This window comes from Muntiacus reevesi, chromosome 9 (genome assembly GCF_963930625.1).
Source record: "Muntiacus reevesi chromosome 9, mMunRee1.1, whole genome shotgun sequence".
NCBI lineage: Eukaryota > Metazoa > Chordata > Mammalia > Artiodactyla > Cervidae > Muntiacus > Muntiacus reevesi.
The window spans coordinates 63,611,803-63,636,753 of NC_089257.1; the positions used below are offsets into that span (position 1 = coordinate 63,611,803).

The following is a 24,951-nucleotide window of genomic DNA, read 5'->3' on the forward strand; positions in this document are numbered from 1 at the left end:
TCCAACCTGATATGACTGGCAAAAGCTCTCAACATCTTGGGTCTCAGAGGTGCCTGCTCCCCAACTTTGTAATGGTCCAGCCGGGGCTGACATTGGCTAGAAGGTGCCCAGAGCCCCAGGAAACCTATCAGAGACCAAGCTGATCTGTTCGTCCCCCACCCCCGCTTTCTGCAGTGCCCCCACGATTCGTGGTGCAGCCCAACAACCAGGATGGCATCTATGGGAAAGCTGGTGTGCTCAACTGCTCGGTGGATGGCTACCCCCCACCCAAGGTCATGTGGAAGCATGCCAAGGGTAAGTCCCTGCCAGCCAGCATCTCTGACACAGCCGGGCGAGGAGGGGAGGATGCTAATGCAACTGAAGCCTAGTCCCCTACACAGGAGTCCTAGTCCTAGGTTCTGAGCTCTCAGGGGACCCCAGGCTATACCTGAACAGGAGATCCTCCTCAGCCACCCACAAGGTCTATGGACGAGGAACAGCTGGGGTCATGCTAATTCTGAATTTCCTCTTGTCCCCATAGACTGACCTCTGCCGTCTTCTCTCCAGCTCCAGCACTCAATACAATCCACTTTCCCTATCCCTCCCCAAGTCTGCCCACCTTGGGGTCCCAGAGCCTCATTGACCCCCGCTCCTCGCTTGTCAAACCTATTCTGGAATCTCAGTTCTTCTTGGAACCCACCTTCAACCCAAGGATGCATTTGGTATCTGACTAAGTCCCACGCCAACCTCTTATCCTTACTGTGTCCATGGCTGACTCTGGGGGAAGGGGAGGAGAGATCTGAACCCCCTTGGGGGTTGGCTGGCCTCTTTCCCAGGCCTGACTGCCTAAGACCAGGCAAATACCACGTGAGGGCTCAGTCTTCCCTTTGCTGATTGCCAAGTGGCCCAAAGATAACTCTTTCCTCCTCTCCAAAAGAAGAGGCCAAAGGAAGCTGAGCCCAAAGGAAGCTCAGTGCCAAGGTGGGCATCAAGCTGAAGCCCCCGACTCCATCTCCACTCCTCAGATCTGGGGCAGGCTCAGACCTCTGTGTTGGTCTTTCCTGTTTCCCAGAAAACAGGAACTGTGTGAGCTCCCAGCCCTTCGGGGATGCTTCAAAATGGCCCTAAATCAGCTTTGCTCAAGGAAGGCCATTCCTTGAGGCACTCTGACCCCCCCAGCTCACTCCCGACCCGGCCACCAGTCCTGCTCTCTTCTGCCTCCTTGCAGGGAGCGGGAACCCGCAGCAATACCACCCCGTGCCCCTCACTGGCCGCATCCAGATCCTGCCAAACAGCTCGCTGCTGATCCGCCACGTCCTGGAAGAGGACATCGGCTACTACCTCTGCCAGGCCAGCAACGGCGTGGGCACCGACATCAGCAAGTCCATGTTCCTCACTGTCAAGAGTGAGTTTTGTCCCCGTGAGCCTCTCCCAGCACTCCCTGATCACAGGTCAAGGCCAATCTCTGCTCTCACCCTGCCTCCCCACCTGGTTTCCATTGCTCCTTCTGGGAGAGAGAGGCAGGAAGGATTCCTAGGCAGAGGTGGGCTAGGAAGTCTGAGGAGGGATTCAAAATCACTCTCATCTGAGACAGTGGCCTTACTGTGAATGGCCCCAGCTCACTCTGCTCTTATCATGATAAACAGGTTAGGTTAAGTCACTAAGTCATGTCTGACTCTTTGTGACCCCATGGACTGTAGCCCACCAGGCTCCTCTGTCCATGGGATTTCCCAGGCAAGAATAGTGAAGTTGGCTGCCATGCCCTTCTCCAGGGGATCTTCCCAACCCAGGGACCAAACTCGGGTCTCCTGCATTGCAGGCAGACTCTCTGCTGACTGAGCCACTAGGGAAGCATTTGCTATACCAAAGTATCATGTGACATCCCATTTATTTTGCTCTGTAGCTTGGCAATTCCATCTGAGTAGTCATATCAAACTATTTTTTTCCTGTTATTTAATGTATGCCTGCTTGTGTATAACCTGTTAGTGGCTTAGAAAAGAAGAGATCATATACACAGCATAGGAGAAAGGCCTGTGGGATCTGGGTTCTGATTCCAGGTCCACCTTTTGGTCTTCCTGGCTTTGGGCAAGTGACTTCACATCTTTGGGTTCCTTTCCTCACCTGTGCTGGAGGTTCGTTCCCAGCCCATTAGGCTCACAAAATCATTGTGCTTAACACAGGAAATGATCATGGAAAAGGGAAGACGATTCAGAAAGGGCAAAAGAGCACTAAAACTCACCTTAGCTCGGTGCCATACCTCTGGCTTCTAAATCCCCAGACCTAGAGTCGGAATCAATTGCCCTAAAGTCTGGAATAGCCTTGAGTTCTGTTAAGTCACCCGCAGACATTCCTACTGGGCAAGCCTATCCCTTCATGCTGTTAGGGGTCTATATAGTAGGCCCCTAAGGGTCATGTCAGGACAGTGTCTGAAACAGACTGCAGGCCGCAGAGAGGAGCAGTTAAACCCTGAGTTTTAGCATCTGACCAAGCCAGCTGTGAGTCTGGGCATACTCACTGTGACCTCTCTGGGTTTTCTTGGGGTCTGTATCTCATGTTCCTGCTGTGCATAAATGAGTCATGAGAGCACCTTCCTTGTTATGTTCTATGTCAAGAGTAAGTCAGATGACGTGTATAACGCAACCAGGATGGTACCTGGCACCCAGTAGGCCATCAGGGATTCAGCCCCCACCCAGTTTTGGCTTTAGTGGGAGACCCTCCAGGGTACGTGTAGGAAAGGCTGATGAGAGCAGCGCCCAGTGTGCGGTCTGCCCAGCGTCTCCCTGGAGGCCCCGCCTTTAAGAGTCATAGTTTCTTTATCGCTTGCCAAACCCTGTTCAGCTCCACACAAGACGGGGAAGCCCCGGCCATCGATCGATGCTCAGAGAGCTCCGGGCGCCGGAATCCCCGCCCTGGGGAGCTGCTTCCCTCACACTATCAAAAAGCACTTTGTCCTTAATAAAACCAGGCAATCAATCTACATCCCTCAGCCAGGGAGAGGAGAACACTGCTAATTCTGCCTGCGTGAGGCGAGAGGAATAGTAGGCACCTCGTGGAACTAGCCTGGCTGTTTGATCCTTATCTCCCCACTGTCAGCAGGAGAAAAAAAGAGCTCAAACGCTCAGCTTTTTTTTTTTTTTTTTTGGTTTTTGCTCTTTTCCTCTGAGTTAAAGGATTACATTGGGCAAACGTGGCTGTGTCTTTGGGCCCGTGGTTCCTCTGTGTCAATGAGGCAGACGTGGGTGACTGGGGATGCGGTGATCAGGAGGTGGGCGGTATGCGAGGAGACCCAGTGCTGTCCCTGATGTCCTGGGGGTCCTGGGCGAGTCACCTCCCCCCTGCCCCCCAGACCTGCATTTTTCCGTGCTGTCCGTCCTCACTTCACAGCCCAGGCAGGAGCTATGAAAGCATGTTTTGTAAATCCAGGGCAGCCTCATGAACACGTCCAGCAGCAGATCACACACTCAGCCACCCACATTCACAGGAGTGTCCACCTCTGGTGACCACCTCTGGCCCCTCTTCCCAAGGGATGACGGCCGCTCCGCACCCCTTGTCACCTGTGGGCAGAATCTGGCCCATGATCCTCCTGCCCCACCCCACCCCCCACCCCAGTCCTGTTTCAGCCGCTTTGTCACTTCGCTCCGCCTCCTTCCATAGTAAGGCGCACTCACAGGGCTTTCCCTAGGTTTGTGTCTACACTGTCCCACAAACTCCTCCGGGTTTTTCCCACTCACTGCACCTCCTTCATCTGCCACCTGCAACACAGTCTCCACACTGCTCATCCAGCCCTCTGCACTCTCCTCCTCCAGCCTCCCCCACAGGCTGCTGTCCAGCTGTGCACACCCAGGGTCCCCAGACCATCACCCACAGGTGCTGCCTCGGATGGCCCTTTCTTCACACCCTTTCTCCATCACAGATGCCTCCTTCTGTTTCCACCCTGCTCTCCCAGTGACCTGCTAGCCATGCTAAAGGCCCCTACACCACCCCAAAAGCCAGCAGGAGATGGGGAAGCAGGGGCTGGGGCATTTGAGGTCCAAGGGCAGCCAGTGTGGAGGGCTGAGTGTGGCCAGGGCCTCTGCTGGGAGTTGGAGGTCTGACTGCTTTTCAGTTGTGGCCTGAATCATTCACACAGCACCTGGCTGCCAGAAGAGGCTTCTATGACCATGGGGCACTGCTGGGGGTCGGAGGGGGATGGGGAAGGGGCCAGGGGCTCCCAACCTTCTTTGGGAACTTCCGCTGTGCCTCCTGCTGCTTTCTGTGGGCACATTGCTCCAGGTAACCCATGCTCATCTCCTCCCCGAGAACATCCTTCCCTCCCACCCCCACTCCTCTGCCCTCTTCCTCCTTCATTGTCCTTCAACCTCTCCCACCTCCCCACAGGACACAGGTAGATGGGGAAAAACCCACAGGATACAAGTGTGTGGGTCACAGAAGGGCTTGCCAGGGCAAAGCCCTTCCTGGTCATCCCTTAGTCCATCTCAGACAGCCTGCACCAAACCTCCCCCACTCACCTGCAGGCCAGCTACAGAAAAACCTGCCATTTGCAAAGTCAATGTCATGGCTTTCCTTGATGCCTCTAACACTCTCAGGAAAATGTTGACCCTATACGGCTCCACATTGTCAGACCTCACGCTCGTGTGACCTGTCAGAGGGCAAACTGAACTTCATCCCCACATTAGCCAAGTAGAAGTAAGAAAGTAATATAATATATCAAAGGGACATACATCATAAAAAGCATTCAAGGGTCAAACTGGACATTTGTGGTTGGCTTCTATTGGAAAGTGTCCTCACCATTGACCCCAATGGTTTCCAATGATAACAGAAGCTCTCTGGGCCCTCACTAAATAATCCATAAAACTCTGTGGATTAGAGCACAGACTTTAGAAGCAGACAAACCAGGGTTCAAACCCCAACTCTGCCACTTGATGTTGTGGGATCTTGGACAAGAAATGGTCTCTGTAAGCCCCAGTTTCCTCCTCTGCAAGTTTGAAGCTATAATGCCATTTACTCATGGTAAAATTCAAGTGAGACACGCGCTTACAACATTAACACAGTACCTGGCACAAAACTCACATCCAATAATCATTAGCAATCATTAGTTTTAGGTGCTGAAAATCTAGTGATGGATAAAATGGAGTTGCTCTCCTCAGGGAATTTAGAATCTTGAAGAGGACATAGACATATACCCAAAATAGCTATAGTACACGAAAGGATATGAAAGTGTGAAAGTGTTAGTCGCTCAGTCATGTCTGACTCTTTATGACCCCTTGGACTGTAGTCCACCAGGCTCCTTTGTCCGTGGAATTCTCCAGGCAAGATTACTGTAGTGGGTAGCTATTCCCTTCACCAGGGGATCTTCCCGACCCGGGATCAAACCTGGGTCTCCCACATTGCAGGCAGATTCTTTACCATCTGAGCCACCGGGAAAGCCCATAAGTGCCTTAAAAAGCTACAAACAAGGAGATACAGAGAGAATCGGGGATGCAGTGATCAATTTTAATTTGGGTAGCCATTAAGGTAATATTAAGAAAAGTTCCACAAAAGGAGTAGTTGCTAAGTAGGACTTGAAGGATGAGAAGGATGCTGATAAGAACCAATGGGAGCAAAGGTCATTCCATTCCAGAATGAGGACAAAGTATAGCAAGTGTGTGAAGGCCGGCAAGTCTGTGCATTCCAGATGGAACTTAGGGTTGCTGGTGGAGAGTGAAGGGAAACTGGGCAGGGAGAAAAAACATGAGGTGCTTGTGGGTTTTGGAAGCAAAATGTTTTCTTTCTATACAGTGTTGACTCTTGATATCAGGCACCAAATAAGAGTTGCAGGAGCCCAGGGGTCTGGTGCAAGTTGGAATTCCAGAGCTGGTTCTTGGAGAATTTCTTTCGTCAAGGCCCCAGATTTCTAAGAATTTGTTAGAGGAAGCAAAAGGTTTTCCTAGTCCCTGGACATGCTTGTTGGCAACCATCCAGGCCCAGCTGGTCCCCAGTCCTCCCTGACCCTCAGAATGTGGGTGCTGCTGAGGTCATGAGTACCTGAGCATATAGCCCAGCCTTAGCACTGTCACAGCACAGCACTTGACAGTTTACAAAGCCCATACCCAGCCTGTGATGTTGGCAGACAGTAATTCCTTCTTGGGGAAGGAAAGATCCTAAATCAAAGTGATTGAGTGATATAATCCCAGCTGAGACAGGTGCTTGCCTCTGACTCATGTTTTGGTAGAGAGAGTGCAGACCAAGAGATGGACGACTGGTTGCTGGTCCCAGCTCTGTGAACTCACTGGCTGTGTATCCACGAGCCATCCTTTCCCTTCTCTGGGCCTCAGTTTCCTCACCTGTACAGTGAGGCCTGCACTAGAATCTAGTGCATAGCTGATCCCAGGGTCCCTGTCAGCTCAGGCAGTCTATGATTCCAGCTATGTGCATGGTCCTTTTAGGGCACCAGACCACCTCCCAGAACTTGGTTGAAAAATAAATGTAATTAACAGATGAAAATACTGCATCCACGGGGCTACCTTTCATCTCCCTGTTAAAATGTAAAATGAAACAAGAAAGATAATGACCAAAAGGAGGAGGAGGCAGTCCCCGCTCCATCTGACAGTGGAGCAAAAGTAAAGCGTCTTCAGAGAGAATGCTTCACTGAGAGGCAGGTACAAAGAAATGCTGCTTAGTCTGAGGTGCAAGAGCTGGCTGTGTTTTGATGCCACTGCTGCATGGGACTCAGCTGTCCCTTTGTGCCACAGGTTACCTGACTGGACAGGTTCTGTTACACCCTGAGACTCCTCTCCACTCTGTGAAGGCTGCAGTGATGGGCCCAAGGCAAAGCCCACAGTCAATTAAACCTATAAGAGCTCTTTGTTTGGTCTGGGTTTTGATTTGTTTGTTGAGCAATATGTCAGACCAATTAAAGCCAGATCCAAGAGCCCTCCAAAGCTCACAGGCAGCTGCAGAGGCACAGAATTCAGGAGGGAGGAGAGGAGGAGCCAAGTGGGCAGTAGCGGGAGTGGAGGGGGCGGTGGGCCGCCCTGGTGGAAGGAAGCCCCGGGCCTGGGTAGACCAGGTCACCTACCAGCAGTTGACCATTGGTACAGAGGCTGGGATGCAAAACCTTGGAAAGACAACTGTGTACCGATGACCTGAGATGGTCCTAGTTTCACATTTGCCCAAAGGAGTCCCCTTCTGTTGGGCAGAAGCAGCCCCTCCTCTAGACCTGGTGGCCAGGACTCCTGCTCTAGAGCTTCTTCTGCCCTCCTCAGCCCCCACCCTTCCCACGGGGCAAGGAACCTATGACCAAGGGACCAGCCGCCCAGAATCCACTCCTCCCTTTCTAGACCGTGCTCTAAGCACCCGGGCTGGACACATCCCATCACCAGGCCAGGCTCCCGCCTGTGGGCCCCACTGAACCCTGGTCAGGAGGCTCCAGCCTGAGCCCACCCAGCCTATGCAGGACCCAGGGAGGCCAAAATGAGTAGATGTAGCTTAGCAGACAGGAAGATCCTGACCAGGGAGACAGGAGTCCCGATTTCCTGTCCCCATGTGCACCCACTGCTTCCGGACAAACTGGGGTGAGTCCCTCTCTCTCCCTGAGACTCAGTTCGCTCCTCTGTTCAGAGAAGTCATGACCTTTCTCGCCCTTTGCCTCAGCTCGAGGCATTAACAGAGCTCAACAAGTGAGTGATACTTGCTGTGCCAGTGGAGACCTGCTGGGGCCTGTGAGCGCAGTTCCAGAACCTACCTTGCAGAAGCTGGGGCCCTTGGTGTTTCAGGGCAACAGTCACCAACTTTTTGGCCCCAGGGACCGGTTTCATGGAAGACAGTTTTTCCATGGAGTGGGGCGAGGGGTGGTTTCAGAATGATTCAAGCATATTACATTTATTGTACACGTTATTTCCATCATTATAATATCAGCTCCACCTCAGGTCAGCTGGTCTTAGATCCCAGGGGTTACATGCTCAGTCGTGTCCTACAACTCTTGCAGCCCCATGGACTGTAGCCCCGACTCTTTGCATTCCCTGCTCCCAGCTCCCGCCAGTCCTCAGGACGCCATCGGGCTCCCGTCTGTGCCTCTCAGGTCTATGGAGACTTGAGACCTGCAAAGTCAAGATTCTGAGAAAACTTCCTCCAGCTCGTGTGATTCACGCCCAGGCCTGCCACTGCCCACGGGCAGTGGGTGCCCAGCCCAGGGCCAGGTGCTGGGGTGGGAGGTGTGCGGTAGCACCCTGTGGTCTGGTCACACTCCTATTCCTGCTGCTCACCTAGGCCAACCTGTCCACAGCGCTGAGGGTGTGACAGGGGTGAGCTCCCCGCAGAGCAAGGGCAGCAAAGCCCACAACCTCCCACCGTAGGCAGTCCCTCCAGCTCCACGGGGGCCGGCTGTGACTGGCCTCCTGGAAACTCAGCGTGGGGAATTTCTGTCACACACTGGAACCTTGTATTTGCTCCCTAGAGCTGCTGTAACAGAGTTCCACAAAGCAGGTAGATTAAAAGAACAGAACTCTATTCTCCCACAGTTCTGGAAGGCTAGAAATTCCAAATCAGGGTGCCGGCAAGGCTGTGCTTTCTCTGCAGGCTCTAAGGGAACATGTTTTTCTTGCCTCTGCCGGTGGCTGCCAGCCATCCTTGGCATCCCTCCCTCAGATTGGAGTCTCTGCCTGCATCTCCCTGGGTGTCTTCACGCCAGCTCCCCTATGTGTGTGTCTCCCCTCTCCTTCTTATAAGGACACCAGTCGTAGTGGACTAAGGGCCCTTCCTACTCCAGGAAGACATCTCTTTAAAGAATATTTATTTATGTGTATTTACTTAACTGCACGGGGTCTTAGCTGCGGCACACAGGGTCTTCCATCTTTGTTATGGCACACGGGATCTTTAGTTGCAGCATGTGGGGTCTAGTTCCCTGACCAGGGATCGAACCCGGGGCCCCCTGGAGTGTGGGAGCCTGCAGTGTGTGTGTGGAGTGTGGGAGCCACTGGACCGCCAGGGAAGTCCCAAGACATTACTAATAGTTGATATCCACAAGGATCCTATTTCCAAATAAGGCCATGTTTACAGGCACCAGAATCAAGTACTTGAGACATCTTTTGGGGGAATATGAGTCAAACCACAACAACCCCCAAGCCAGGTGATTTAGTGTTCGCAGCTGCCTGCTTCCCAGAACTCTGGGAGCAGAAGTGCCCTCCTTTTCAGGATGCCACCACTGCCTTTGTCTGAATACACGCAGCCTCCTCACCAAAGCTCTTTCTTGGTCGGAAGCTAACGAGCCCAGCCTCCCCTGTGCGTTAACCCCAGAGCAGGGGTCAGCAAACGGCCGAGGGCCGTACCTGGCCAGCTGCCCCTTTGCTGGAGCGCAGCCACGCCATCCTTCAGACCCTATTGCCTGTGGCTGCTTTCAGAGCTATAGCCACTGGATTGAGTCACTGAAACACAGCCCTGTGGCCTGCAGGGCTTAGCATATGTATATGTACTGTGGGTCTTTTGCAGGAAAGGTTTAGGGTGTTTGCAGCAATGACCCCGCAATACTTCCTTCCGAGTAATTAAAGAAAGATGGGGCAGTGTCTCCTTTTGCCTCTGAAAGGATTCTGAGGTTCAGGATCATTTCAGAGTTGAGTGTTTTCTCATCTCTAAGGTGGGGATAAAAGTACTACCCACCCTCTTGAGCGGATGGATTTAATGAAATAATTCAAATAGAGCATTAACCAGGGTGCATGGCACATAATGAACATTCCGTAAACATCAGCTATTTTCATTATTGCTATCATTTTTCTGTTATTCTGGGGAGTGTAGAAGACCAGAGGTGAGGGAAAACCAGGTCTCACCCTCACGTGAGAAAACTACCCCCCACCTCCTGAACCCTGACCCTGTGCCTCTGCTTCTTGGCAAGCAGTCAAGAAAGGAACTGACTGATCCATTTTCTGACTGGAGAAAGCGAGGCCTGGTGAGTTTGAAGGTCTTGGCCGGCCCACCAGGCAGCAGAAACAGGGCTCCAAATGTCAAAGGCTCCACGGTTCTCCGTGACCCGCAGCCCACCCCCTTCAGACACACACACTGTCAGTTCTGTTCCCCATGCACACGGGCAGTGGACGGCTAGGGTCCCCCCGGCACCTCCCCACCAGCTCTTGGAGCCAAGGCTGATTGCTTCCATGCAATTTGAATTAATCTCATGCTTCAGGTGGAGCTTGGCTAATCAGGGGAGACAAGAAGCCGAAGTGGGTGCAATCAAATTAACAACGTTAGGCCCTGGCTCTTTAAGAAGAAAAAAACAAAGCAGGCACCAGAAGGCACCTCCCCCCACCCAGCCAGCCCTTCCCTGGGGAAGCCTGGCACGGCTGCCAGGGCTGAGCGCAAAGCTTCTCCCACCCCACCCCACCCTGGGCCGACCACCCCACGTGCCAACAATGCCCCTTTGTGGCAGCTTATCTCACACCGCCAAACAGCCTGTGGTTCTTGTTGGGATCTTGTTAACAAGGAGCAGAGACACAAGCCTGTGTGGGGAGGGCGGGGAGTGGGCTGAGTTGGGGGGGAGGAGGGGCCCACTCACCTCGAATGGGTGAATGGGTGCCTGTAATCCTTTCAGAAACAAAAGGAGACGCGAGCCTCTCAGCTGGGCAGCTCCCTTCTCCCCTGGAGAGGAGGGCCTGCAGAACTCTCTTGAGCCTTTAGGGCATGTGCTGTCCCCTGGAGAAGGAGTCCACCCAGAAAAGCATCTTAACATGCCAGAGAGTACATCCTTTATAGCAAAAAAAAAAAAACTATGGAACTCCTGGAGAGATTTAGGTTAGACTCTCAGAAGGACTTCCTGAGACAGTCAAGTCGGGTCCTTGGGGTCGGTGAAGAATACCGTGACTTTGCTGCTCTTCCAACCTTCCTGGCCTTGAGGTCGTCCTCCCTGAGGAGAGGAGGGACCAGAGGGGCATCCACTTGAATGGGGAGGGGAGAACCGTCCAGCCCTGTGGTTCTTCCCTCAAGCCCCTCTCCCGGGCCACCCACCGGGAAGAGCAGAACAGCCTAACCCCTGGGTGTCCCAGCTCCCAGACCCATCTGCTTCAGCCCCAGTTTGGCTGCATTTCTCTTCAGGGAAGTGGGGGTCTTTGCACCCCACTTCAGCTCCCCTGCCTCCTGCCCTTCTCCCACCAGTGTCACATCGGGGTAAAACCACAGATTGCCCTGAATCCTGGCTCTGCTGCCCACTAGCCGTGTGGCCTTGGGCAATTTACTTCTCTAAGTCTCAGTTTGCTCATCTGTAAGTGAAAGTGTCAGTCGCTCAGTTGACTCTTTGCAACCCCATGGACTGTAGCCCGCCAGGCTGTTCTGTCCATGGAGTTCTCCAGGCAAGAATACTGAAGGACATTGCCATTCCCTTCTCCAGGAGATCTTCCCTTCTCCAGGAGATCTTCCCAACCCAGGGATCGAACCGGGGTCTCCTGCATTGCAGGCAGATTCTTTACCATCTGAGTAAAGTGGGAGTAAAAACAGGGTTGTTGTTGTGAGGATTAAATGAGTTAATGCATTTAAAGGAATGCAGAATAGTGTCTAGCAAATAGTAAGCCCTCGATAATGTAAACTTCTAGGGTTATCCTGTACTGGTGCCCCAAGCTTCCTTTGGTTTGTTTGTTTGTTTGTTTATCTTTAAATATGTATTTATTTTATTATTTGGCTGCGCCGGGTCTTAGTTGTGCCATGCCAGGATCTAATTCCCCCACCCAGGATCAAACCCGGGCCCCCTGCATTGGGAGTGTGGAGTCTTAGCCATGGACCGCCTGGGGAGTCCCCCAAGCTTCCTTTTGAAGCACAGCATTCCACACCTCTTCCCCATTTTACCAGGCCTCTCCCAACAGCTGGTAGCATTCGCATCCTTTTTCTTTCACGTCCTCCTTCCCACACGCACTGCTCTTCTCCTCTGGGTATTGGGAACTGAATCTTCCCTCCCTGGTGACTTGGGGACTGTCAGAAACACCAGCTGAGCTCCAATCACCAGGCAGAAGAGAGGGAGGGGTACAGAGACAGAGAAGGCCAACTCATCGCCTGCCTAATTCTTGCCCCGAGGCCCAGCCAGCCCTGGACTGGCCCCCTGACCCCCGGGCGCAGCCCTCCTCCAGTTCTCAGCTTCCTGCTTTCCCTTTAGAATTCCTCCATGTCATGTCACTGCCACGCAGCTTCCCGCTTCTGGGACAAAGCCCAGGATGGGAGAACAGCCCAGCAGGGCAGAAGTCTGGATGAAACCAGAGGAAGGGATGCTGGTGAGCTGTCAGGGTACTTGGGGCGTCTTCTTGGCACTCCCCAGCTGTGTGACTTTAGACAAAGCTTCCAATGGCTCACTGGTACTCTCGGGGCTAAAAGCCCCCAGACCACCTTCTTAACAGGAACGAAGCCCCTGATAAAGGATATTCCAGTGCTCTTAAACTGCAAAGATCAGCCCAACCCAGCTTATGCATGGGACCCCAGAGAAGGGGGAAGCTGGAGGGGTCAGGGAGAGTCCAAGCAGGTGCAGAGTTTATAATCCTCCTTGCAGGGTCCGGGGGCCCTAGGACTCCGTCCCCAAGCCTGAGGGGCTGGTCAGAAAGTCTGTGGATGCCGGGGGGTGAGAGGAAGCGGAGCTGTCTCCTGGTGTTTTAAAAATCTATCAGCCTCTCACATCAAATTAAAATGTAAATAGCAGCTGGTCTGGGCAGGACCTGGGGGTGACAGGAGCCGGCCTGCGAGTAATTTCACAGACGGGAAGCGGTTACATCGGATTCTGACAACTGTCTTGTCTCTGAAATTGATTTCCTCTCCCCTGCCTTGCTGCCCCAGGAGGGCCCTGGAGCGCGGGGAGGGGGTGAGTCCGCTGCAGTGGGGCGGGCCGGCCAGTGCCTTTCTTCTGTCTGTGTCTCCTGCCAGTAAAGCCCCATCAGACCCAGGAGGAGGAAATCTGGGCGTTCTGCAAGGCTCTTGGGCCACAGGAGAGGCGCCCAGGGCCTGGGATCCTGCATCCTTCCCACAAATACGTGCCAGGTCCCAAGCAGGGTGCTTGCGTCCTAGAGAGTCTCACATTAAGAGACAAGGACACAGCACTGTGACATGCGCTCGATGCCCCCAGGAGGGGGTGACATGGGGTGTCAGGGAGGGCCCTGGGAGTCATCAGGAAGCCCCTTTGGGTTCTACCAGGGTTTGCCCCAATCTGGCCATGTGCAGTGCTGGAGGTTGGCGCCAGGGTTGTAAAGCTCTAATCAGACTGGCCCAGCTCCCCCCAGGACCTCCCACAGCACCCCAGGGAAGAACCCACCCTCCCCACCTAGAGGGGTTGTGTATTCAGGGGCAGCTCACCCACTTGGGTCTCCCTGATGCCCTCAAGCCCAGCCTCTCCCTGTTGCCCAGTCCCCAGAGAATCTCCCACCGCACCCTTCTTTGTATAAAGAAATGAGGTTTCCTTGGCTGTTAATTGAATTACACTGCAGGAAAGCAGAGAAGTTGTATCTCATTAAAGCCTCCTGTGTCCTCCTGGGGTTCTGTGTTGCCTCTGTGGCTGCTATTAGCGCTTGTCACGGAGAACTCAGCCCTGAGTGTACAGCCCTCCCCCTCCCCCACTCTCCTGCCTGACTCTCGCTTGGAAAGCGGGGCTGGTAAGTCTTACTTCTCATGGTCATTGGTGGTGGCGGCCAGTGAGCAATGAACAAGAGGCCAGAGCATCCATCAGACATCCTGCTCCATCAGGGGTCCTGTGGGCGTAGGGAGGCCGTGGCCCTTGGTCAAGAAATACATTGAATGTAAATCCATGGCTGATTCATGTCAATGTATGGCAAAAACCACTACAGTATTGAAAAGTAATTAGCCTCCAACTAATAAAAATAATTGGGGAAAAAAAGATATTTTTAAATTATTTAAAAAAAAAAAGAAAGAAAGAAAGAAATTCACTGAGACCCGGGCTTTGGAACTGGGGAATAATAACAGTACCGACCGCAGATGACTTAATTCATGTAAAGTACTAGAATCCTGCCAGCACGTAGTACAAGGACGTTCTCGGTAAAAGGCAGCCATAAAAGTGTGTGTGTGTGTGTAGGGAGGGTACACTTTTGTAACGCAGGGCTGTACGTAGATATGTGTTAGACAATTACGTCAGGCTGTTGACATGCAACTGACAGCCACATCAGGTTACATTGTGTCACACAACCTGTGAGTGTGCAGTAAGAGCATCAGAATGTAGGCTGTAGGGTGACTGTGTTTGTGACGGTCTGCTGGGGGCGTGTTTTTGACATTGTCTGTATGCAATATACACATTGCCTATATGTGCTCCTCCAGGTGACTACACCTGAACATCTCTCTCGGGAATTCTCAGGGTCCACCTTCAACCCAGAAAGCGCTCTGGGGCACAGCCGGATCTCAGTGCAGTGAGGGTTCAATTGTATTTACCAGTGTGATTCAGTGGAGCAGAGAGACCTTGTGACCCAGCGCAAGAAGCAAGGGGGAGACCAGGGGACAAGAGAGCAGATGGGGCGGGGCAACGGCTGCCCTGGGCTCCCCTCTCTCGGGGGCTGCCTCGTTAAGTGCAGCAGCCAGGAGGGCCCCCAGGACCTGGGAGACCTGGCCAGGGTCTGGGAGGAGGGGCACAGCGGCAGAGTCCTCTGCCTGTTGTTGACAGGAAGGAAAGAGGAGGCAGGTCCTCTGCTTCTTGCCCAGGACAAGGGGCTGCAGACCCTTTATAAGCAAGAAGAGCTTGCCCAGCAAGCCGGACGGCCTACCACCTTTCATCTCTCCTGAGACCCGGACATCCACAGGGGCCCAAAGACATGAGCATCTATCCAGGTCTCACTGGAATCTTCTCTGTACTGCCTAGGTTGTATAGTGTGGGGAGCTCACAGCCTCTACTGCAGCCCTTTCCCACAATAGTAAACACCACTGGAAAATTGCTTCTGAGGCCAAACAAGAGGCCTGCCTCCTCCCTTTGTAAAGAGCTGTTGTGCTTTGTCCACCACCCAGTGTAGTCACACACTCCCACTTCTCAGCCTCCCTTCAAACAGCATGAAGTCTGTCCATCTTCCTGGCCACACTCCAGCTGGTCAATGTCCTACGTCAAGTAGAGAGCCCAGAACAAGACATGATGCTTCACAAGTGATCTGGAGCTTGTCATGCTATGTTCTGAAGACCTGAACACTAGTTTTCTTGGCATCAGCTCACCTTCCACCGTTTGTATTAGAGCTTCATGTGTTAAGAATCACCTCTTCCCTACTAATTCTAATAGTAGAGGTTGAAAGTGAAAGTGAAAGTCACTTAGTCATGTCCCGCTCTTTGCGACCCCATGGACTACATGGACTTCTCCAGGCCAGAATACTGGAGTGGGTAGCCTTTTCCTTCTCCAGGGGATCTTCCCAACCCAGGGATGGAACCTAGGTCTCCTGCATTGCAGGTGGATTCTTTATCAATTGAGCTATGAGGGAATCCTTGTGTAGTAGGGATTATACCCTACTAATCTACTATACAGATGAGTAGACTATAATAACTAATACTGTTTATTAGTATGACCAGGGGCAAACTGCTTCCTGTACAACCTCAGTTTCTTCATTTGTAAAAGGAAGGGTCTGTGCTCAGTTTGGTTCAGTTACTCAGTCGTGTCTGACTCTTTGCAACCCCATGGACTACAGCACGCCAGGCTTCCCTACCCATCACTAGCTCCAGGAGTTTGCTCAAACTCATGTCCATCACGTCAGTGGTGCCATCCAACCATCTCATCCTGTGTCGTCCCCTTCTCCTCCCACCTTCAATCTTTCCCAGCATCAGGGTCTTTTCCAGTGAGTCGGTTCTTCCCATCAGGTGGCCAAAGTATTGGAGTTTCAGCTTCAGCATCAGTCCTTCCAGTGAATATTCAGGACTGATTTCCTTTAGGATTGATAGGTTGGATCTCCTTGCAGTCCAAGGGACTCTCAAGAGTCTTCTCCAAAACCACAGTTCAAAAGCATCAATTCTTTGGCTCAGCTTTCTTTATAGTCCAAATCTTACATCCATACATGACTACTGGAAAATCTTTGACCAGATGGACCTTTGTTAATAAAATAATGTCTCTGCTTTTTAATATGCTGTCTAGGTTGGTCATAGCTTTTCTTCCAAGGAGCAGGCATCCTTTAATTTCATGACTGTAATCACCATCTGCAGTGATTTTGGAGCCTAAGAAAATAAAGTCTCTCACTGTTTCCATTGTTTCCCCATCTATTCGCCATGAAGTGATGGGACCAGATGCTATGATCTTAGTTTTCTGAACATTGAGTTTTAAGCCAACTTTTTTACTCTCCTCTTTCACTTTCAACAAGAGGCTCTTTAGTTCTTCACTTTCTGCCATAAGGGTGGTGTCATCTGCATATCTGAGGTTATTGATATTTTTCCCAGAAATCTTGATTCCAGCTTGGGCTTCATCCAGCCCAGCATTTCACATGATGTACTCTGCGTGTAAGTTAAATAAGCAGGGTGACAGCCTTGACTTATTCCTTTCCCAATTTAGAACCAGTCTATTGTTCCATGTCCAGTTCTAACTGTTGGTTCTTGGCCTGCATACAGATTTCTCAGGAGGCAGGTCAGGTGGTCTGGTATTCCCATCTCTTGAAGAATTTTCCACAGTTTGTTGTGATCCACACAGTCAAAGGCTTTGGCACACATAGTCAATAAAGCAAAAGTAGATGTTTTTCTGGAACTCTTTTGCTTTTTTTGATGATCCACTGGATGTTGGCAATTTGATCTCTAGTTCCTCTGCCTTTCCTAAATCCAGCTTGAACATCTGGAAGTTCACGGTTCACATACTGTTGAAGTCTGGCTTGGAGAATTTTGAGCATTACTTTGCTAGCATTTGAGATAAGTGCAATTGTGCAGTAGTTTGAACATTCTTTGGCATTGCCTTTCTTTGGGATTGAAATGAAAATTGACTTTTTTCAGTCCTGTGGCCACTGCTGAGTTTTCCAAATTTGCTGGCATATTGAGTGCAGCATTTTCACAGCATCATCTTTTAGGATTTGAAAGAGCTCAACTGGAATTCCATCACCTCCACTACCTTTGTTCATAGTGATGAAGGCCGCTCCTCAGACCCACTTGACTTTGAATTCCAGAATGTCTGGCTCTAAGTGGGTGATCACACCATCTTGGTCATCTGGGTCGTGAAGATCTTTTTTGTATAGTTCTTCTGTGTATTCTTGCCACCTCTTCTTAGTATCTTAGTATCTTCTGCTTCTGTTAGGTCCATACCATTTCTGTCCTTTATTGTGCTCATCTTTGCATGAAATGTTCCCTTGATATCTCTAATTTTCTTGAAGAGATCTCTAGTCTTTCCCATTCTATTGTTTTCCTCTATTTCTTTGCATTGATCACTGAGAAAGACTTTCTTATCTCTTCTTGCTATTCTTCGAAATTCTGCATTCAAATGAATATTCTTTCCTTTTCTCCTTTGCCTTTAGCTCAGTTTCTTCATTTGTAAAAGGAAGGGTCTGTGTAGATCATCTGTGTGCTTAGTCGTTCAGTCGTGTCCAACTCTGCAACCCCAGGGACTGTAGCCCCCAGGCTCCTCTGTGCATGGGAATTCTCTAGTCAAGAATATTGGAGTGGGTTGCCATTCCCTTCTCCAGGGGATCTCCCAACCCAGGGATCATATACACATCTCCTGCATTGCAGGGGCATTCTTTACCATCTGAGCTACTAGGGAAGCCCATGGATCATCTATACCCATGCCCTTCAATAGAAACAAAATGCAAGCTGGCTGTATAATTTAAAATCCTCTAGTCATCACATGTTCAAAAAAGTTTAAAAAAAAGCAGGTTAGAGTCACTGTGATAGTATATTTTATGTAACCCAGTATATCTAAAATATTAACATGTGATCAATATAAAATTCTTAAGGAGCTATTTTACATTCTTTTTCTTTCCTTCCTGTGTTTTTGATATCCAGGACACACTTTACATCACAGCACAAGCTTCTTTGGACCGGCCGTGTCTCTCGTGGCCAAGAGCCACGTGTGGCTAGTGGCTGCTATAGTGTCTACTCCCTGGCTTCTGCAATTCTAAGACTTTGTGGTTCTGTAAAATAGCTGGCAAGTAACTTCTTAAGGTTTGCATGTATTTATCTGATGCCTTTCTCAGAACAGGAGAGGGACATGAGACCCTTAGGGTGGGAATAGTACCCAGGTTTCTTGAGGAGCTGCTACATGGCAAGCACGTCATATATACAGACCCCGATTACCCCCATAACAGCTCTGTGGGATTAACAGCCATGGCTTCACATCACAGATGGTGAGCTTGAGGCTCAGAGAAGTCAAGTTGCCTGTGTTAAAGACCTCATGTGCCAAGTCGCTCAGTGGTGTCCGACTCTGCGACCCCCTGGACTGTAGCCCACCGGGCTTCTCTGTCCATGAGTTTCTGCAGGCAAGAATACTGGAGTGGGTTGCCATTTCCTTCTCCAGAAAAGACATCATAGCTTGCTAGAAATACATCCACCTGGCCCCCAAGCTCTTTAAGCTGGGGGAGTCCACAGAAGCAGTCTCCTCTTCCTCACAGGTGGGCTCCCCTGAACCTGTCCTGAGCTGTGGGGCTATGAGAACATTGGGTTCTGCTGTGTGCCGCTCTTTGCCATAACAATGGTGAAGGGAGCCCACCCTGACCCCAGGTGTGGTTAATGCTCAGGGCTGAAGGACCAGTTAGGCTCTTGAGGTCTTGTCTCTGATTGCCTCTATGGCTGTCTCTTTTAACAAGGCTGCATGGAAAGACTCTGTGAGGTAGGACTGGCATGTATGGATGCACAGGTTGTGCACTGCTCAAAGGTACACAGCCTAAGGGGCAGGTAGAGTCTGGAACCCAGTTCCTACCCTACTGGCCAAGCTGTGGCTCCTGGCACCATGGGGCAACCTGCCAGAGGAATGCCTTTCCTGGACAGCAAAACAGGGATGAACTGCCAGCTTCTCACCCTGGTACAGATCCTTGAAGTCCTCCTACCAAAGAAAAGACTCATCCCTTCCCCTTCTACCTTGGGCCTCTGGCCTATGCTGAGGCTTGACCCTGCCCCCACCCCCTTCACACACACACACACACACCCCTCACACACACACACCCCTCACACACACCCCTTGTCATGAATACCCCCTGGCCTCCTCTTCGGCTTCAGCAGCAACCTCTTGATAGCAGGGACTCCTCTTGCCTAGGGGCTAGGCCTTCTTGCCTGGAGAGCTGAGCCTGTCAAGGCTCAGGCCTCCCAGGGGTGCCAGCTCACAGACCCTGACCGTTCACGTCTGAGAAGCAGAAACCGCCCCAAGGCCCCTCCCCACCCCCACATCCCGGTATTTCAGTCCTTCAGGAAAAATGGAGGCTCTGCAATGCAAGGCCCGACTTGTTGATGTAAAATCTTACTCTATATTCCACCCAGGTTTATACGAGTGAATTATGCAAATCTTTGATGGAAAAATATTCCTCCGCACATCCTTGAGAGTGTAAAACCTTAGTCAATAATTCATACTCGCATGTCTCTGACTGCAGGCTTTTTCTTCATTATAACTTGCACCTCGTTATTTGTCTTCCGAGTTTTATTGTATATCTTGGTGTAATGCCGTGCATTATAAAATTTATCTGCTTCATTATTTGATGAGCCAGAGCTGGGGATTGTGCTAAGATGTTGGTGTAGGAGCCGGGGGACCAGGACTGCCTGGATCCTGAAGGATTCACCCCCATGTGACAGAAGGTAGAGGAGGCGGCTGACCACATGGTGACTTCAGGGGATGCCAGAAACCACCCTTCATCCCCCACACCAGTTCCAGATGTCCCCTCACGCGCTAACTGGCATCCCAGGTCACACCATTACAGCGCCTTGCCTTCATCCCTTCCTCCAAAGGTCTGTTTGTCCTTAGAAGTCAGATGACCCTGGAGAGTTTCCTGGGAAGAATGTTGTCTGAGTAGGTGTTTAAAGCTGGAGGAAAAGGAATTCCCTGAGTGTCCAGTGGTTAGGACTCTGAGCTTCCACTGCAGGGTCCTGGGTTCAGTCCCTCATCAGAGAACTAAGATCCCGCATGCCCTGCACAGCACAGCCAAAACAAAAAAAAACTGGAGGGCAGAGAATTCCTAAGGATGCTAGGAGGGAAAAGAAGGGGCAGCCACTGAAATGGATCAGGGGTGCAGTACCCAGAGAGGGGTCCACAGGGTGGGGAACATAAAGAGAGAGAAGACAGAGTTTCCTCTTGTACCGTAACCCAAGCAGGTCAGTGAGGAGAGGATGATCAGTGTGAGCAGAGGTCCTCCCCTAACGGCAGGGGTGGAGAATGCTCTCCAATTCTTGCAGTCAACCACAGCACGCCCTGATGTGTCTACTCTAGCATGGCTCATGGATCCTCCTGGGACGAGAGTCCTGGGGACCTGTACTCTTAAGAGTCAAGGTCTCCTGGGAAATTGGTGAGGAAATGGCAAGGACTAGGATGGTCTTCCAGCTATATTGGGTCTTCTACCTCTCTGGGAACTGCCCTGCACATCGCTGCCTCTGAGCCTTTGTTCCAGCAGTTTCCACCCCCTAGGGTCCCCTTGCCTCTGCTCTCCCCATTTGTATCACTCCACATCAGATGGTGAGCAGTTCTCCTAGCAGAGTGCTTAGCAATCTTTCCTGGAACTGCTGTTGTGCTGTCTGTTCTCACCACTGCAGTGAAGCTCCCAGAGGTCGGGTTTGTCCTGCTCACTCATGGCTCCAGAACCCAGCATAGCCCTGGCGCCTAGTAGGTGCACATCAGTGCTTGTTGAATGGCTGGGTGATGCCCTTGCAAACGCTCCTCTGCCAAAATCAATTTCTCCTATACCTCCCCGAATAACTCAGATTTTCTTCATTTTCATGTTGCTTAAGCAGGTCTCTACCTCACCCTCCCCTTACCCCCTCCTCCCAGGAGACAAGGACCCTGGGGTTGAGACTGTCTTTCCCTCTGCCTCACCTTCCTCCTGCAGCTGGCTGTGGTGCTCAGGCCCACAGGAGGGTCAAGACTGAGATGCCTCTGCCCACGGCAGTGGGAGGCTCTCCTGATGGCCAGCCAGGGCCTTGGTTGTTTCATGATGATTTTTTTCAGGTCAGTAGTGAGGGGTGGAGTGGGGGAACCTATTGACACACTTGTAGGATTTAATTATGATGCTGCTGGCCAGGGTTTTATGTCGCATTTTGTTGGGAAGAACTGGGGAGTTTCTCAGCTGCCTGGGAGGGCCCTGCTGTCTGGAAGCAGGGGGAAAACTAGCTGACCTCTGTGAGAGCTTGAGCCATGGACACAAGGCAGAGACCTCAGGCATATCATCTGGGGTCCACAGGCCTCCCTGTCGAAGGTGCATGGATCCAGTTCAAGGGATCCATGAATTGGGGCTGGGGTAAATCTGCATCCTTTTTTTCACTAACTTCTAACTGAAATTTTGTACTTCCATTCTGAACCATAAGCAACAAACCTCAGTGGTAGCAGCACCTGTGGCTGTGATCAATAGGTATTTTTGTGTCACAGCTGTGGCGCATATCTGAAAATATCATTTATACTCATCACTATTACAAAATTGTTCTAATATAACTCAGCACTAGATCTTATTTCATAAAGAATAGTGAAGAATATATATTATGTGATGAACTATGTCAAAAGTTTGCTATTGAACATTATTTGTATAACCGTACTTTAGTATATCTGGTTTCCTTTGTCATTTTCTGTATGTTATGCATTTCAAAGGATTCTGTTTATTGCCTTAAGGTAAATGAATGAATAGATAGACTGATTCTGAAAAGGGGTCCATGGAATATCAGAACCCCTGAGGAAGACAGAGGCCGCCCAGGTCATGGGTGGGCGGAGAAAAAGGGAAAGGCAGTGAGGTTTTCTCCAACCATTATTAGACCCTCTCCCTAGGGCAGACGGGGCTTCTTTAGTGGCTCAGTGGTAAAGAATCCAGCCGCCAACGCAAGAGACTCTGGTTCCATCTCTGGGTTGGAAAGATTCCCTGGAGAAGGAAACGGCAACCCACTCCAGTATTCTTGCCTGGGAAATCCCATGGACAGATGAGCCGGGCAGGTTACAGTTCGTGGGGGCGCAGAACAGTCGGACACCACTGAGCAACTGAACAACAACCCTTGGACGGAGATACTCCAGGGAGAGCGGCAGCCACGGGGCGGGGTCAGCCAGGGGGCGGGGCATCCAGGGGCGGGGCCTCTGCCTTCCTTGCTGGGCAAATGCCCTCCGTGTGCTGGCTTTCCGCACTCACTGGGACGGCCTACACCTCCTTCCTTCCCCAGTCCCAGCCATGATCACCTCCCACCCCAACACCACCATCGCCATCAAGGGCCACGCCAAGGAGCTCAACTGCACGGCGCGAGGCGAGCGGCCCATCATTATACGCTGGGAGAAAGGGGACACCGTCATCGACCCTGACCGCGTCATGCGGTATGCCATCGCCACCAAGGACAACGGCGATGAGGTTGTCTCCACGCTGAAGGTAAGCCCCCGTGCCCATCTCAGGGGGAACCCCACTCTCAGAAAGTGGGGAGCCCACAGCTATTGCATCTGAATCCAGAAGAGGTAAACAGGAGTCTGGGAGCCCCACCCCGAAAAGTACCTCTCCTTTCCTACCTATTTCCCTCCTTCACACACCAATCTATGTCTTGAGCCTCATTTTGTCTCCTTTCTGACAACTCGACACTTTAAATGTATGGGATCCTCAGCCACGCCCTCCCTCTCCCCTCCCTCCTGGACCCCTCGGATCCTCCCTCCACCCTGGGACCCCCTCAGCCCCTCCCTCTGTCTAAGGACCTCTCAGCTCCTCCCTCCATCCTGGGACCCCTCAGCCCCACCTCTGTCGTGGACCCCCAGCCCCTCCCCCCAAACCCTCCAGCCCCTCCCTCTTTTAGACCCCCTCAGCCGGCTCCCTGCACAGACTCTTCCACACTTCCATCCATTGAACTTCCTGGGAAGAGGAACTCTTGACAAACCCTGGGTGGGTCCCCTCCCAGAAGAAGGTGGTCTTGCTGATCCCCCACTGGATGGGCCCCCTTCAGCAGATGGGGTCTAAAAGACTCTCCCCATTTCTTCCTCTCTCCGCGCCCTCTGTCCCTTGGACTGCCTCCCAGCTCAAGCCTGCTGACCGTGGGGACTCTGTGTTCTTCAGCTGCCATGCCATCAACTCCTATGGGGAGGACCGGGGTTTGATCCAACTCACCGTACAAGGTACCTCACCTGCCCCACGTCCCCAGCCCCTTCCTCCGGGCTCTGGTGCTCACTACCAACTCCCCTCAGGAGTGGGGTACACTCCACACCCAGGGGAGGTGACAGGAAACAGCTCTGGGGAAAAGCCTCAGTCCACTCTCCCTCCTGCCCAGAGTGGTGTAATAGGATCTTTCCAGGCCACTGCAGACAGCAAGGTCTGTGATGGCAGAAGCCCCTGTGGAGCACACTGTTGCCCCCAGAAGTGGGGGACCTGGATCTGTGGGCCCAGACCCTGGGGGAGGTGTGAGGAAGGAAAGTAAAGATGGAAAACCTGGGAGCTCTGCATGGAGGGAAGCGGGCCATCAGCTGTGAGGGGTCCCTCCAAAAGGGGCTGAGGAAGAGAGGGGGACAGAGCAGGGACCCAACGCACCCGCCTCTACCTCTGAGCCCTGCTACCAGGCTCCTCCATCCGCATGCTGCCTTGCTGGAACTCCAGGGCTTAGGGCCCTCAGAGAGACACTTGTGCGACCAGTCCACCCAGCACAGATCCCTTGATCTCTGCAGAGGGTCAGCAGGAGGCCAAGCTTTCTGCTGTCATCCTCACCCTTGCCCCCTTCCCCTGCCACTCCCCAGAGCCCCCTGACCCCCCAGAGCTGGAAATCCGAGAGGTGAAGGCACGGAGCATGAACCTGCGCTGGACCCAGCGATTCGACGGGAACAGCATCATCACGGGCTTTGACATCGAGTACAAGAACAAAACAGGTAGGTGAGGGCTCGGCCCACCATGGCGCCTTGCACCACCTGCCTGGACAGTGTTCCTCCGACAGGACAGCCCTCGGCTGTCAGGGCTGCCCGTCTAAGACAGACACACAAGCCCTCGTGTCTTCCAAAGGGAGGGACGTTGGTCAGGTTAGGAACCCAGGGGGCACATGGAAGGATCCCCTCAGTTGATTGGGAGGAAATGTCAGTCCCTTCTTCCCAGGACTGACCCTGGGCAGATCCACAAGGCATTCTGATTTAAAGCAACTTAAAAGGCCCTGAGCCAGGAACTACTGGCTGTATCTGTGGGGTCAGAGACATCCCAGTTTTTACTGGGTCATCTAGGCAGTCCGGATTTGAGATGATGGTGTTGCTTGGAAGTCAGAGAAACTGATCCTTCCCAAGAATGAGTCACTGGGGACACAGGAGTCCCTGGAAAGTTTAGATCTAAGTTTCTTCTTCTTAGAAGCCCTCCAAGACCCCTCCCTTGGGACTCTACTAATAGCTTCTAATAGGTTGCCTCCTACTGTGAAGCCACTTAGAGCAAAGTGAACAATGGACCCCTGTGTCTCTGGGGAAACCAGGGACCCACAATCAAGTGACAGGGATGGCAAGGAGGGGACAAACGACCTGGACAAAAGGCCAAGCCAAGAAAGAGCTGTAGGTGATGTTTGTATCCGTGTGACTATTTCTAAAAGGTATAGGCGACAGGGGGCTGCCCCTGAGAGGGCCCCAGGTGACTTCAGTGCAGGTGACAGAAGGAGAAACAAACCCCTCTTCTTGGGTCCTTTCATGCTTTCAGAATTCAAGACCATCAGCCCATATAAGCCTTTTAAAAATACTTTTTAAAATAAAACACAGAAAGCAAGTCTGGAAAACTGAAGCCTCCCCAACTGCCCTTCTCCCACCAACTCCAACTCATCTTCCAGTCCTCAGCATAGATCCAAGGTGTTGTTTCCTCAAAAGCCTTCCAGACCCTTCCTCTCTTCCTTAGCACAGCACATAGTAAATTGGCTGTCTGACTATCTGCTCCCCCAAAGTGTCAGCCCCAGGATAGCATCCACAGCTGTGTTTACCTCTTGAGAAACCACTCTGCC

The 24,951-nt window shown here is 51.9% G+C and overlaps 1 protein-coding gene across 1 annotated transcript in view; it reads left to right on the plus strand.

Annotated features, from left to right (window-relative positions):
* The window catches only part of DSCAML1 (DS cell adhesion molecule like 1), a 334,999-nt gene that overhangs the window by 261,893 nt on the left and 48,155 nt on the right, over positions 1 to 24,951 (plus strand). Inside the window, exons 8-12 of the mRNA XM_065944285.1 lie at positions 175 to 294; positions 1,208 to 1,384; positions 22,189 to 22,388; positions 23,020 to 23,116; positions 23,729 to 23,857. Of these exons, the coding sequence (XP_065800357.1) occupies positions 175 to 294; positions 1,208 to 1,384; positions 22,189 to 22,388; positions 23,020 to 23,116; positions 23,729 to 23,857 (723 nt within the window). The remainder of the gene's footprint in view (positions 1 to 174; positions 295 to 1,207; positions 1,385 to 22,188; positions 22,389 to 23,019; positions 23,117 to 23,728; positions 23,858 to 24,951) is intronic.